The 14,988-nt window shown below is 43.7% G+C and overlaps 1 protein-coding gene across 2 annotated transcripts; it reads left to right on the top strand.

Annotated features, from left to right (window-relative positions):
• Window positions 1-625: 625 nt before the first annotated feature.
• CKS2 (CDC28 protein kinase regulatory subunit 2) lies at window positions 626-14,669 on the top strand. Of its 2 annotated transcripts, none has more exons than XM_073575325.1 (3): window positions 626-808; window positions 8,927-9,054; window positions 13,977-14,669. In XM_073575325.1, exons 1-3 carry the CDS (start codon window positions 762-764, stop codon window positions 14,027-14,029), a joined length of 228 nt encoding a protein of 75 aa, XP_073431426.1. In that variant the 5' UTR covers window positions 626-761; the 3' UTR covers window positions 14,030-14,669. The 2 variants fall into 2 exon arrangements, with proteins under 2 accessions (XP_073431426.1, XP_073431425.1); XM_073575324.1 differs by having other exon boundaries at window positions 646-820.
• The last annotated feature ends 319 nt before the right edge of the window (window positions 14,670-14,988 follow it).

Raw genomic sequence — 14,988 nt, forward strand, 5'->3', positions numbered from 1 at the left:
GCACGTGTGCACATAGCCTTACTAGAAGCCTGTGCCTCCATTTCCTACCTATGGGAGTGCGCAGAGGTCTGAGCCAGTGGCTTTACTAGAGGTCTGTGCCTGGTTCCTACACATGCGCGTGCCCAGAGATGGTCGCACTGAGCCAGCCCCTTCATTAGAAGCCTGAGGCACCATTTCCTTGTGGCTGACCGCTGAGGTACACACTATGCAGGCAGAACCCCCCACCCAAAGGAGACGACACATATTTCTGAAGCATGTGAACGTTTCCTCAGTCTTCATTGAAGCACTGTTACTACTGCACTCTAGCGTTCATCATAAAGCGAGAACAGCGGTTCCCGCCTAAAGTCAGTTCTGTTATAAGCGGAGGTCACAGTCCTATTACTCGTCCTGGACACAAGCCCCGCTCCTGCCTGCAGCACACACGCAGACCCCGAGGCGGGTCACCACGGCCGTAGCTTCTCCTACACATCCGTCTCCTTGCGTCATTGAAAACGTTCATTGCGGCTCCGCCCACCTGCGTCTCGTTCGCTTCACAGAGGAGCCTTAGCAACAGCGCCCCGATTGGTCAGCTGCTATTTCCCGAAACGCGTAGCGTAACCAGTGATTGGCTGTACGTCTCTTCCTTATGGACCAATTATAGAAGACCGCTGCCTAATTCAAAACGCGAACTCTGAGGTAGTTACGTAAAACAAAACCGTCGCACTTGGCGGTCGCCATTCAAAGTCGCGGGTTGCGTGGCGTTAGCTGCCGCTGTCAGAACCATGTCATTCAAAAATATCTACTACTCCGACAAGTACACGGATGAGAAGTACGAGTACAGGTGAGAGCGGGGCGGGCGGGCCAGAGGGGAGGCGGCTGCTTCCCGCGTGCGGTCGGCGCCGAGGCGGCCCATATGGAGGCCCCCACTCCTCCTGCATCCCGCGGGAGGCGGCTTCCTCCACGTGTGGATTAGCCCGTTGTCATTCAGTGGAGCTGATCTGCCGTGACGTACACCCCTGGTGGATGCGATTTGTGTGCTTTATCTGTGTGGAGAAATCCGGGTTCCCGCATGTCAGTGTGAACAGAGCCTACAGCTGCTTTGTATTTTAGGAACCTTATATTATGTATGTGAATGAGCTAATGGTGATCAGAGGCTGTCACATGGACGCCCCCCAATGATGGAGAATGGGGTCCATGTGAATCGCAGGATGATGCCATCTTAGGCCTGGTTCACACACGCCGCGTACTGTGCATTGGTTTCCATCAGAAGGCGGACCCCCAGTAGAGCCTATGATGAGGCGATGCATACTGTCATACCCCCATCCCAGCAGCGGTGGTACTCCTGCACCGCCTGCCAGATTAGCGCCGCTGTGATGGAGGCCACACAGTGACTGGCTCTATCTGGGGTCCTGTCCAGCGGAGAGCACTGTGTGACCCTGGCCGGGGTATAATGACACAAGCCACTGATCGCCATTATGAAGCTAGCCTTGCTTGTTTGGTTGGACTTCAGCCTTCCATTTAAAGGAAAATATCATTTTTGTTCATGTCAGATGTTTTTCTTCCTGCTGTGTGTGGTTCCTATAACTTTGAATTAATTTGCTTTATGCGAGGCCTCATTAAAGGGGTTGTCTACTATGACAACCCCTATGTTTCCCCCTTGTGAAATAACGCTATACTCTTCTATGGTGACGGCGCTGTTCCAGCCGTGTCTGCACTGGCTCTCCTGAGGATTGCGTGCATTGTATACGTCACACGATCCCAGAGGCCAATCGGCACTGGCTTCACTCTTCCCTCCCTGGGATGAATAACATACGGTACATCTGGAAGAAGTGAGAGGGCAGCCTTTGCCCTGACTTTCTCCAGATGCATGTGATTCCTCCTACGGGGTGGAGGATTGATAAGTCTGAAGACTGAATTCATCCGCCAGCACACGCACTTTGCACTGCTGGGATTCGCCAGTTTGTGAGCCAGGACGAGAGGGTATATATGCGTTTTACATACCCCCGGCAAATGGGTGTGGCCTCGCTCCATACGATGGTGCGCCCGCTAGACTGGTTCTGCCCAGGAGTATGTACAACTCATACGTACCCTCCGGGACTGTCTCAGAAAGCAGCTAACTCCCTGCAGCGCACAGTGCCTTTAATGGATGTCAATGCAGATTTCTGTAATGGCAGGAACGTCTTCCAAAAGAGTAACGCTCCATTTGGGATGAGGAAGGATGAAGAGACCCTTCTAGGAATTTCATATGTCTTTAGAGAGAAAATAGGAAGTGGTGCGTGTGGGAATTTTTTTTTTTTTGGGGGGGGGGGACAATCTTTTAAAAATGTGTAATGTTCCTGAAAGTAGTGGTTTTTAAGATACGAATGATGTAACTCGTAAATACACTCCTATGACTTCAGCATTCGTTATGACACGGAAGGGGCAGTTTCCGCCTCTTGTCGACATGAGGGTGGTTGACTTGGCCGACTCATTTCAATAGCTAACTCTCATCTGTCATACCGGAGACAAGGGGGTTTGGGTTTAGCTATTCAGCTAAGGCCTGTTTCACACATCAGTTTTTTGCTTCAGTTAAAATCCGCTAAAATGGCGGACAACGGATCCGTTCTTGGACTGATTACAACGTTTGTCACCGGACCGTTATTTTAACGGACCCGTCGAAGGAAGAATTTTAAAGGAACCGCTGCTGAGAGAGAGAATTTTTTTCCGCCACCAGAACAGCGTTTAGGGTTAAATTTCCAAGCAAGCCAAATCCTCCGGGCATGCGCAATGTCAAATGCGGATCCGGCCGACGAAAAAACGTTGCATGGTCCGTTCAGGCATGTCGGCGGACGCCAAAATTTTGGTGGATCCGCAAAAAACTGATGGCCATCCGTCAAGATCCGCCAGTAATGCAACTCAATGGGAAAAATACGAATCCGCCAAGCAAAATGGCAGATTTTGACTGATTTCAAAAAACTGATGTGTGAAACAGGCCTTAGCCTGATAACCAGCCCCCTTAAATCACGTCAACGATTTTTCTTTCTATATTGTCTTCTCTGATCGTAATCGGTAATAATTGTGCGTTAAATACTTACCCATCGCTATCTTTTGCCGTTTCCAATGTTGCTTTGGTCCTTACCTGCATCATGTGACCAGAGGTCTGACTTGCCGGTTCTCATAGCCTGCCATTTATTCCTTAGTGTAAGCCTTGTTCGGAGTCTTGTAGAACTGAATTGAGAAAACGTCTTCTGGTCCAAACAAAGCACTGTTAGCTGGCAGGTTACAACTACAGTCACGTCATGTAGGAGAGGACTGGAACAGCGCTGGAAACAGCAGAAGACGGTGTGTGCATTAATTTACTTGTCAATTACTGGTTATTAACAAAGGGAGTATTTAAAAAAGGACAAGGTTTGCACGTTCATGACCAGGCCAATTTTTACAATTCTGACCACTGTCCCTTTATGAAATCATAACTCTGGAACACGTCAACGGATCCCAGTGATTCTAAGACTTTTTTCCTGACATATTGTACTTCATGATTCATGATAGGGGTAAAATTTATTCGGTATGATATGTTTATTTGTGAAAAAAAAAAAGCCTGAAATTTAGCAAAAATGTAAATATTTCGCAATTTTAAAATTTTGAGTTTTTGTGCATTTTAAATCGGAGATATTTCACACAAAATAGTTAATAAATAACATTTCCGACATGTCTACTTTACATCAGCACAATTTTGGAACCAAATTTTTTTTGTTAGGAAGCTATAAGGCTATGTGCACACGTAGTGGAACTCTCGCAGAAATTACCGCGAGAATTCCGGATTCCATTCCGCGGGAAAATCGCATTTAAAGTCCCGAGATTTTCCCGCGGAAAAACTAGCGTTTTGCGAGCGTGATTAGCTTGCAGAATGCTAGCATTTTCCAAGCAATCTGTAGCATCGCTTGGAGAACTGATTGACAGGTTGGTCACACTCGTCAAACATAGTGTTTGACTAGTGTGACCAACTTTTTACTATTGAAGCTGCCTATGAGGCATCAGTAGTAAAAGATAGGATGTAAAAAATACCGTTATTCTTACCTTCCGGCGTCCCGCGCAGCCTTCCCGCCTCTCTCAACGCTCCCGGTCCCAGTAATCCTTTTGCGCGAAGGACCGCGAGACTTCACGCTCCCACGACGTCATCGCGAAGGACCGCGAGACGTCATGCTCCCGCGAGATCTCGACGTCATTCTCGCAAAGGATTACTGGGACCGGGAGTTTGAATAACAATATTTTTTATTTTAATTCTATTTTTTTTTTTTTTACAGGGATATGGTACTCACAGCCTGGAGGACAGTCTCCCCTCCTCCGGATCGTGGGTACCATCCGCAAATGTTCTGCTTACTTTTCGCATGGTGGGCACAGCCACATGCGGAAAGTAAGCAGAACAATGCATTCCTATGGGTGCGGGATCACTGCGATTCCGCTAAATTAATAAGCATGCTGCGGTTTTTACCGCAAATCGATTCCGCTGCTGTAAAAACCGCAGCATTAGCACAGCATTTCAGAATCCCATAGGAATGCATGGGATGCTTATTTTTCGCGGCAAAATCGCACGTTTAAAACCGCTACATGCGAACATCGCCTAAGGGTTAAAAGTTGATCATTGATCTTTCTTTTCATTTTTCCAACAACATTTACAAAACCATTATTTTTAGGGACCGCATCATATTTGAAGTCACTTTGAGGGGTCTATATGATAGAAAATACCCAAGAGTGACACCATTCTAAAAACTGCACCCCTGACGGTACTCAAAACCACATTCAAGAAGTTTATTATCCCTTCGGGTGCTTCACAGGAATTTTTGGAATGTGGGGAAAAAAATGGAACATTTAACTTTTTCTCACAAAAATTAGCTTCAGATCCAATTTTTTTTTTTTATTATTATTTTGACAAGGGTAACATGTAAAAATGGTCCACAAAATTGGTTGTATAATTTCTCCTGAGCATACTGATACCCCATAGGAGGAAGAAAACCACTTTTTGGGCGCATGGCAGAACTCTGAAGGGAAATAGCACCATTTGACTCTTTGAATACAAAATTTGCTGGGACAATAGGGGAAGCTATGTTGTGTTTGGAGAGCCCCTGCTGTGCTTAAAAAGTAGAAACCACCCACAAGTGACTCCATTTTGGAACCTAGACACCTCAGGGAACTGATCTACTTGTGTGGTGAGCACATTGAACCCTCAGGTGCTTCTCAGAAGTTTAGAACGTTGATCTGTGGAAAAAGAAAAAAAAAAAATTTCCCCACAAAAATGTTATTTTGGCCCCAAACTTTGCATTTTTGTAAGAGTAACAGGAGAAATTGCCCCATACAATTTGTTGTGCAATTTCTCCTGAGTTCACCGACACCATATGTGGGGGAATACTACTTTTCAGGCACAGTGCAAAGCTCAGATGGGTAGAGGCACCATATTGGAGTTCAGATTTTGCTGGAATGGTTTGAGGGTGCCTTGTCACACTGGCAGAGTCCCTGAGGTGGCAGAGCCCCTGAGGTGCCAGAACAGCAGAAACCCCCTATATGTGAACTTACTTAAACTACACTCCCCAATGAATTCATCTAAGGGTGCTGTGATCATATTAACACCACATGTGTCTCTCAGAATTTTATACCATTGAGCGATGAACAAAGAATCAATTACATTTTTACCACTAAAATGTTTTAGCCCCAAGTTTTTAATTTTTTATGAGGGCTAATAGGTTTTTTTTGTTTTTGTTACATCAAACTGAGGTTCATTTCCCCCCCCCCCCCCCCCTCAGTACACCAATACCTTACATGTAACGGGAAGCATTTTTCTGGCACAGTGCAAAGCTCAGAAGGCAAGTAGCGTGAGATCTTACTTTTATGCTTTGCCGGTCCCATGACCCACTGGGAGAGCCAATGAGGTGCCATAACAGCAGACCCCCCCCCTTCCATAAGTGACCTCATTTTACTAACCACACTTCTTAAGGAATTCATCTAGAGATGCAGTGATCATATTGACACCACAGGTGGGTCACAGTATTTTATACCATTGGGCAGTGAAGAAAAAACAACTATTTTTACCACCAAAATGATGTTTTAGCCCCAGATTTTACATTTTCACACAAGTGGTTAAGAATGTCACCACAATTTGTCCCACAATTTGTACGGAGTGTGGCTGTACAGTACTACTTAACCATACGGACAGACTCTGTAGGAACGGAGCGCTTCCTAGAGCACAGATGTTCCTAGAACTGCTTGTAGACTCCAAATACAGAGCCCCTAATCGCTAGAAGAGCAGAATTCTCCTTCAAGTGACCCCCTTCTGGGAATTTTATCTACAGATGTAGTGACGATTTTGACTCCATGGGTGTTTTCCAGAAACAAACAGCAGTGGATGTTGCTGAGTGAAAATTGCAAACTGCTGCTGTAGGGACCGGTACATTATGCCCAGCTCATGCTTCTGGAGAGATGCACCCGTAAGTTTGGCATTTCTGAAGAGATTAGATCTGGTCTAACACATGGACGCTATATGTGGCTTAGGCACACTGAGGCTCAGAAGGGAGGTGGCATTTAGATTCGGGAGTGGAGAATTTGCTGAATTTCTTTTGGAGGGTGAGGAGCCATTTTGCTTTTCCAGAGCCTTTGTATTACCAGTAACTTGGAAGCCCCCCATATATTTCCGTTAACAGATGACAGACCTGAGTGGGGACTTGCTTTTTTGCCGATTGAGTTGAAGCTTTTATTGAGAACACTTTTTACATAACATTTGGGATCACATCCAGAGCTCTACGCCAAGCACTTCCTTTGGTGTTTCTGTGTAAATCTGAGTGACGTGATTCAGATTAAAACCCCCGAGGGATCCATTCACTATAATGAGGCAGCAGAGTTACTGTGGACTCCGTTTGGCCTCTGTTCAGCGGTGTCCTTCTTTTCAGAAGTGCACAAAACTGGTCAATGGCACTTTTATGCAATCCTTAAGACGGGCACCACTGGATCACAGGTTAGACAGCATCCACAGGGCCTCCATCTACCTCATAGGGAATCTTCTGTTGAGGGTTACATCTGAATCAGATATTTACATGGAAGCCCCAGTGTAAGTGCTCGGCGCAGAGCTTTACTACAATTGTTGGGAGGCAGGATGAAAAAATCAACAGCAGGTGAAGAGAAGAACTGGTTTTATTTTTTTACACCATTACTCGTGCTGTATAAGTGATTAGGTGACTCTTCTCTCTCTGAGATGTGAAGTTACCTTTCAATACCAGTAAGTCTGGGAGTACAAGCTCATGATGACCTTTGACACTCTCAATGCTGGAATGAATTTGTCGCATGGATTTATGTCTTTTTACATCAATTATGGAATTTGCTCCTAAAGGCCCAGTCACATAGCGATCTTGCTAGCGAGATCGCTGTGTGTGACGGGGATCAGCGACCGGTCCCCCTGCCGGTTATCGCTGATCGTGCAGCATCGGCCAGGGCCGTTTTTCGATTGCTGGTCTCCCGCTGGCCAGTGCGCATCTGCTGTGTGTGGCAGCGAGAGACCAGCGAGGCTGGTTTCTACTGTAAACATCGGGTATGCAGGAGCCGCGGCTCCTGGATACCCGCTGTTTACCTTGCTAACCGGCGTACATGCTGGTTTCCTAGGTAAACAGCGGGTATCCAGGAGTCGCGTGGCTCCTAGATACCCGATGTTTACCTTAGAAACCAGCGTGTACGCCGGTTTCCAAGGTAAACAGCGGGTATCCAGGAGCCGCGGCTCCTGGATGCCTGACGTTTACATTAGAAACCAGCGTCACTGGTCCTGATCGCTGGGGCTGTCTAATGATGTCCCAGAGATCCCATCATGTTGGATCGTTGGTGGGATCGCTGGGACATCGTTATGTGTAACGGGGTCTTAAGACCTTGTGGGGGCATCACAACACATTAGGAGACCCCAATCGGAGGACAATAAAACATCCAGTCTCCTTTTCTATGAACTGGTGCAATATTTTTCTCCCTCTCCCATAATGATAGTTCTGCTTCATGTCATTGTCTTATCGCATTTTTTCTGTGCTGTGTTGTGCATAAATGTGACTCTTCAGATGTTGTATTAGTCAATGCTTGATGAAGAGACCTGAGTAGTCTTGAAAGCTTGCAATGTGTTACCATCTTTTCAGTTAGCCATTAAAAGGTATCAACCACTGAGGACTCTCAATTCTAAATATTTTTCTAACTATTGGCTAAAGGTCCCTGTACATTTAGCGATGCACCAGCGATCCCGACCATGATACGACCCGGTCAGGATCGCTGGTGCATCGCTAAATGGTCGCTAATGAGCTGCCACACAGGCAGATCTCACAGCGATGCAGCGGTCGTTACTTACCTTTTTAGACGCGGCGATCCTGACTTCCACGCATCGCTCGTCGGCGCCAGCAGTAAGCGCCTGACGAGAAATGGAGCTGCGCTATCTCGCGCGATCAGCGATGGACAGCGGGGGAGCCGGTCGGAGGTAAGTATCACACATAGCGATATCGCTGCTGCGTCACCAAATCGGTGATGCGTTAGCGATATCGCTATATGTAAAACCCCCTTAACGCGTACAAAGATATACATCTTTTCTGTATCAGTATAACTTGTCATTTATTCACTGAAATCTCTGCTTATTCTGGGATTAGCTGTCAGGGGGTGGTCCTAAGTGATTTACTGCTATCTCTATGGCCTGCCACCTATATGCCCAAGGCCACAATGGCCAGGAAAGTTGATTACTAATTTACAAGGTATATACTACATAAATGTTTGTGTGGCCCAGGCCTCAAAGTCTCGTTTTGTCTTTTTTTACGAGAACTTGTATTCTCTGAATCAAAGCAATCAGTGTGCAGTTGAGGCTTCTGTAGAAGCAGAGTGTGAATTTGATTAACAAGTTGCTGCTTTAGTCGTTTCTACAAGTGGATTGCCGAAAAGATGACTTTGATTTTCCTGATTTTATTAGGCATGTCATGTTGCCAAAAGAGTTGGCAAAGCAAGTGCCAAAAACACATCTGATGTCCGAAGAAGAGTGGAGAAGACTTGGTGTTCAGCAAAGCCTTGGCTGGGTTCATTACATGATCCATGAACCAGGTAAGCAATATATGAGAAAAATAAGTAGATTTGCAAGAGACTGCCTCACCAAAACTGTCATTTCCAGCTCGGTCACTACCAGGGCTGTGGAGTCGGTAAGGCCTGTTTCACACTTCCGTTTTTTCAAATCCGTTGGTTTCCGTAAAAAAAAGGATCCGCCATTTTTTTCAGGATCCGTTTTTTTTGTCCCATAGACTTCCATTAGCGGTTACCGCGGATCCGTCAAAAAAACGGATCCGTTTTTTTAAAAATGGATCCGTTTGCATCCGTTTCCGTCAAAAAAACGGAAACGGATCCGTTTGGCGGACACAAAAACGGAAGTGTGAAACAGGCCTTAGCCACAGTTGCGACTCCGACTCCTGGATTTTATCAGGCTCCGACTCCTTCATAAATGGCCAATTCATAACAACAAATTTACTGTTGTAAAATATTAAACATCGTGCTTATTCAGTTTCTCACCATCATATAAGTAATCAGACCACTTAGAGCAAAAACTACATTTATTAGAATACAATTAGAATATAGCAAATAACTTTTCTAAACTGTAAGTAAATATGCAATAAACACTTTTATGCAGTTAATAAGAAGAAATCTATAAATTTGTCCTCAGAAAAAGTATTGCCTCTGTCAGATCCTCCTTCATGGATGCCCTCAAATCTGATCTAATTATTTTGAGAGCAGAGAACAACCTCTCTACACTAACTTGTGTTGGTGGCAAAGCAGTAACCACTCGGGCAACATCTCTGACAATGTCAGGATACAGAGGAATCGCTTGTTGCACTGTTATTTTTGATGAACGGTCAAATTTCTCAATTTCTTTTAGTGCACATGAAAAATTCTGCTGAAATGTACTGGCTGTGTTCCTTGATGGGGATGACTCTTCTATGCGGGAACGCTTTGCACGGTCCTTGTGATCCAAATATTTTTCGAAATTAAATTCTTCATCAGTTGATGATGAGGGTGAAGATGTGGCAGGACGACCAAATTCTTCTTGTTCCTCCTGACTGTTCTGCAACCCTTTCATCCTTACTGCTATTTCAGACAGAGCTTCTTTTCCTTTACTTAGCTGTTGATCATCTAGAAGAATCCGATTCATTGGGTCTACATAAACAGCTGCCAAAAGAATGTTATTTTGTAATAGTAGCTCCTCTCTCCGTTTCATTGATGGAGCAATGCCACTTGCAATTAACCCTCCTCTTTGGGACAGGCGAAAAATCAGGTTCTTCCACTCCTTTAAGAAAATACTTGGAGTTAAGTCCTCTGCTTGTAATTTTTTAGTCACTGTAAATGGGTGCTCTAGCAATTTTTCCAGCTCAGTCACCTGATTCCACTGACTTTCATTTAGCATCAGTTGAGGGTTAGCCATGTCTACAAGAAAGGTTTTCAGTTCAACCAAGTGCTGAATCATTAAGTAAGTACTGCCCCATCGTGTGGCTTGATCAATAATTGCCCCTTTTCCAGCACGTCTCTTCAAAATTGAGTCAACTTTAGGGGTTCTGGCAACAGTAGCCAATTTTCTCACCTTGCCAATCAGTGCAGCAGCATGTCCTTCTTGCAGACTGTCTCTTATAGCCAGCTGTAGCGTATGCACAACACAGCGCATGTGATGAATGAAAGAACATATTGACACAGTTTCAACAAGATCATCTAAACTATCATGTTGCTGTTCATCTGAAGCAACTTCAGTTTGCTCCTCAGTTACAATACTGTGTTCCTCTATTTCAAACATTTCTGTGTCTGTGGACCCAGAATGTTCTTCTAGCTGCTGGTCACCATCATTACTCTCATTCATTAGCTTAATAGTACTTATCATATTTGAAGCATTGTCAGTTACGACAGAAAGAACTTGCTCTTTTTTAAGTTCATAGTCTTGCAGAACCTTTTCCACCAAGACCTGGAGAAACTCACTGGTGTGATGAGCTTTGGTGTCTTTTACTGCCAATGTCTTGGTAACTATTTCATTTTTGTCACAAATCGGACATTGATGGAAAAATAGTTCACTCTGTGAAGTGTGCAGGCATCCATTTTAAGAAACAGAAAGCGTCCCTTGAGAGTTTTTTTTTTTAAGTTCTTCCTTTTGTTTAAAAGCTTCTTCGATTACTAATTTTCTAATACTCTCTCTCTCCAGAGAAACGCCAAGCTTGCGGGCCATTTCCCCATTCAGACACACAAAAGCTGGTCGTGAAAATAATTAAATAGGCACACTATCCTTTACAACAAGCTCTATGATCTGTTTTTTAAATGTATCTACTGTCATTGTCACAGTAACTTTGTCACTGACAAAATATCTTTCAACTGATGGCTGCAATGTTCTCTGCTCCTTTGTTTGGCTGGAAGAGCTGGGCACTGGTTCATTGGTTTGGATGCAGTCTCTCTCATCCACTGCTTTCAGTACTTCTGGATGAAAGCGCTGTAAATGTCTCTTTAGATTAGAAGCTCTGGTAGGAGCATTTTTATCTTTGCCTGAATATGCACTCATCTTGGCTTCACAGCATTTGTTTTCATCTGGATCATTTGTCATACACAGAAAACATTATGTCTGTCAATCTTGAGTGATGGTGAAATGTTCAAATACAGCTGATTTAATGTGATGCTTCTTTGACATTCTCAGGTTTTTAATTCTGCATTCACAATCCAAATGACAATTGTTTTTCCTAAAAACAATTGTACAAAATTATTGCCAGGTCCTACAACTGATATAGTGGTCAGTAATACTGTTATTATTCCTCATGTACTCACAGTTAACTGATGCAAAGTTTGTTGAAAGGATAATACTTCTTACAGTCTTCCTCTTCTGAGTAGCAGGCAGCTGTGAGATGCTTGGAAGACGCACACCTAGTATGATCTAGTCTAGAGGAGGAGCTTTACTACTAAGAATTTGCAACACATTTTCACTTTCAGTTTCATACATTGTAAGTAGGGGGGTTGGGGCAGCATGAGGTTAACCAAGTATAAGATTAGATAAGGGCAGTGGAGAACAGTGACACACAAGAAGTAAGAAATGTCTCTATCTCCAGCAGAACTGCTTATCACTGTTGTTCATAGTTTGATAGAACATATATATTTGAGTAACACTTATAAAATTCATATGAAAGTTCAATTATGAAATATTAATACATTTTTTTTAAAGCTGGAGTCGGTACATTTCTACCTACTCCGACTCCAACCAAAACTAACTCCGACTCCACAGCCCTGGTCACTACTGTACCTCTGGCCAGAGTGCAGAATGTTTAGCAGCGCTGAACGTACTATTATGGTGTTTTTGACTATTAGAAATGCCATTCTCACATTTGAACTTGTTTGAATTTTTTTTTTTTTTTTTGTATGATGCTAATAATATCCTGAAAAGGGGCTTGGGCAGCCCTTTCAGGATATGTAGCTTTTATTGCTTTAGCTCCTCTGGTTTTCTTGCTGTTAACACTGGAGAGTTTAGATCTGCGCACCTGCTGGTCAAGCATATGGAAATTAAAAACGAGTATGCACTGCGCCCCACGTCTATAGTCCCTCCCACCCTCGGCGCCAACGTCCATGATGGTAAAATTCCACCCATCCGCATCTAATCATCCACCACAGACATGTATACAGCCAGCTCTCTGCTTTTTCTCCTATACAGTTGCTCTGACCTGGAAACTATGGAACAGCGATCGCCTGCACAGTGCTGTCACCTGAGTACATAATAGTACCATCCATTCCTCCCCATACACTGTGTGGTGCCTGCAGCCATAGACTCTTGCAGCTTCCGACTCTGGAACAAAACTATGGATCAGCTGATCAGAGGCAGTCCCTCACCGGCTGATGCTCCTGATTTGCTGAGCAGTGTGATTTGCAGCTGACTCGTGTAATAGCAGTGCGTGTTGTATGTTAGCTCTAACAGGGGGTTGTTGTCTCCTCATTAGCTAGTCTCTCCAGCAGTTGTCTCAAGGCAAGTGAGGCGACAACCACCTGCTGTCAGGTGTAACATTCAACATGCACTGTTTAGCAATGGCAGGGAGGACAGGGTTAAATCCCAACTTTGCAGGGTTTTATTAGAAGCACCTGCACATCTTTTTACTAGAAGCAGGTTCACTTGGTGCAATGCGCTTGGGAACTGAGCGGTGTGTAGATTCTGCTATGATCTGCAGAGTACCGTTTGTAACAGACTAAACGGAGTCAGGTTGTGCCGGGATTGATGCACGGGTGAGAAAATGCGGGTACTGAATCCCGAGAAGAGAGGTGAGTAGACTTCTTGGTGTTGATCTACAGGGCTGTGGATTCAGTGTCGATTTTTGTGGTGTCTGAGTCAGTATAAAATGGACGGACTCCTAAAATATATATAATAGAGTAGAGTCGTACAATGCAGAATGTGCTGTAAATGTTTTTATAATTTGGGAAATTTATGAAATGTCCTATAAATGTCTGTTCTGTTCCTGATCTAAAGATCTGGGCTTTTAGTTGAGATGAATCTGTGCTGCACTTTATGTACATGCTCAGTAGTGAGGCCGGGCTGTGGGGTCAGGGAAATTGAGGAGTTGAAGGTTTGGCTTACTGACTCCACAGCCCTGCTTGTCTCTCTGATAGAACTTGAGAGACAGCTGGACGTTTATCTGAACTGGTGAGCCCGCGTGTGCCTGTTCATGGACTGTTTATTTTGTTCCTTTTTATGATGTGGAAAAGGCTGTTGTTTTTTTGTTCTGCTGGAAGTTTTTGCACTTTAATAACTCTATATACTTGGACAAAAGAAACTGCCTACCTGAGCGAATCCCTACAACTATTAACACTTTTTTTTTTTTTTCTCCTTAATACAACTTTGGACATGAATCTATATATACTTTCTAAAACTATTACATTATGCTGTGTAACTAGTGTAGACTAATGTCAGGGGAATTGCTATACTGACTCACAACTATGCCTAAGTGCTAACCTCTCTTTTCTCTCCTCGACAGAGCCTCACGTACTGCTTTTCAGAAGACCACTTCCAAAAGACCAACAGAAATGAACTGGTTTTCACTCTTGCCTTTTGGGACAATCTGTATATATTGTAGTATTCAATGAATACAATGAATATGACCATCGCAACCACAGCTGTGCAAGAGCTGTATTCTTAACAGCACAAGAGCTCAGTTACTACATCTACGTGGTGGAGCTGCTATTTTTTTTTTTTTTTTTTCTCCTGTCACATTTGTGTGAACTCTTCTTCATGCACCACTGTCTAATAAAGTTTCAGTGTTCTTATCTACAAGTGTGACCTTAGATTTAAAATATTTGTCTTGGAGAACCTTACATTTGTGTTTACCTTTTTAGTAATGTTGATTTTGCTTTGTTTTATGTAGATAATCACTCTAGTTTAGAAGAAATATCACTTGCTGTATAATGGCACGATGCACACGTTCTCCTATATTGAACACATTTGAAAGTATAGGCTCCTCAAGCCATTTTAAAAGGTTATAGTGTGTTAAAGCTTTCCCAATGCACAGAAGCATTGTTATTGGATCCTAGAAATAAGGGTTGGCCTGACATTAAGTGTAGAAGCTACTACATGTGCTCTGGCCTTTTTAGCAACAATTACTAAGTGAATTTGAATGTATGTTTGTGCTACATCTCAATAAAACTGAAATCCCCATTTTAGAGGTTAAAAACTTTGTAGTAAAGATTCCTTATTTATCTACGTGAACACAGTAACTCAAAGAACTTCTGTAGTGATTTTTTCACTTCATAATATTTAGAGTACTTTCCACTGGCACCTCTCGAAGTGGCAAAAATGGCTGTCAGTTTTATTGTGGAATTATCGTGGACTGGCTGCATACTTTAGCAGACTGCAGTGTATGTCTTACGAGTTACGGTTAAAGGATCTGGGAATGTTTAGCTTGCAAAAAAGAAAGCTAAGAGGAGTCTTAATAGCTGTCTACAAATATCATCTGAAGGGATGTCAGGTGTAGAGGGATAATCATTATTCTC

This window comes from Dendrobates tinctorius, unplaced genomic scaffold, assembly GCF_039654945.1.
Source record: "Dendrobates tinctorius isolate UK_male_01 unplaced genomic scaffold, ASM3965494v1 ptg000044l, whole genome shotgun sequence".
Taxonomy (NCBI): Eukaryota; Metazoa; Chordata; class Amphibia; order Anura; family Dendrobatidae; genus Dendrobates; species Dendrobates tinctorius.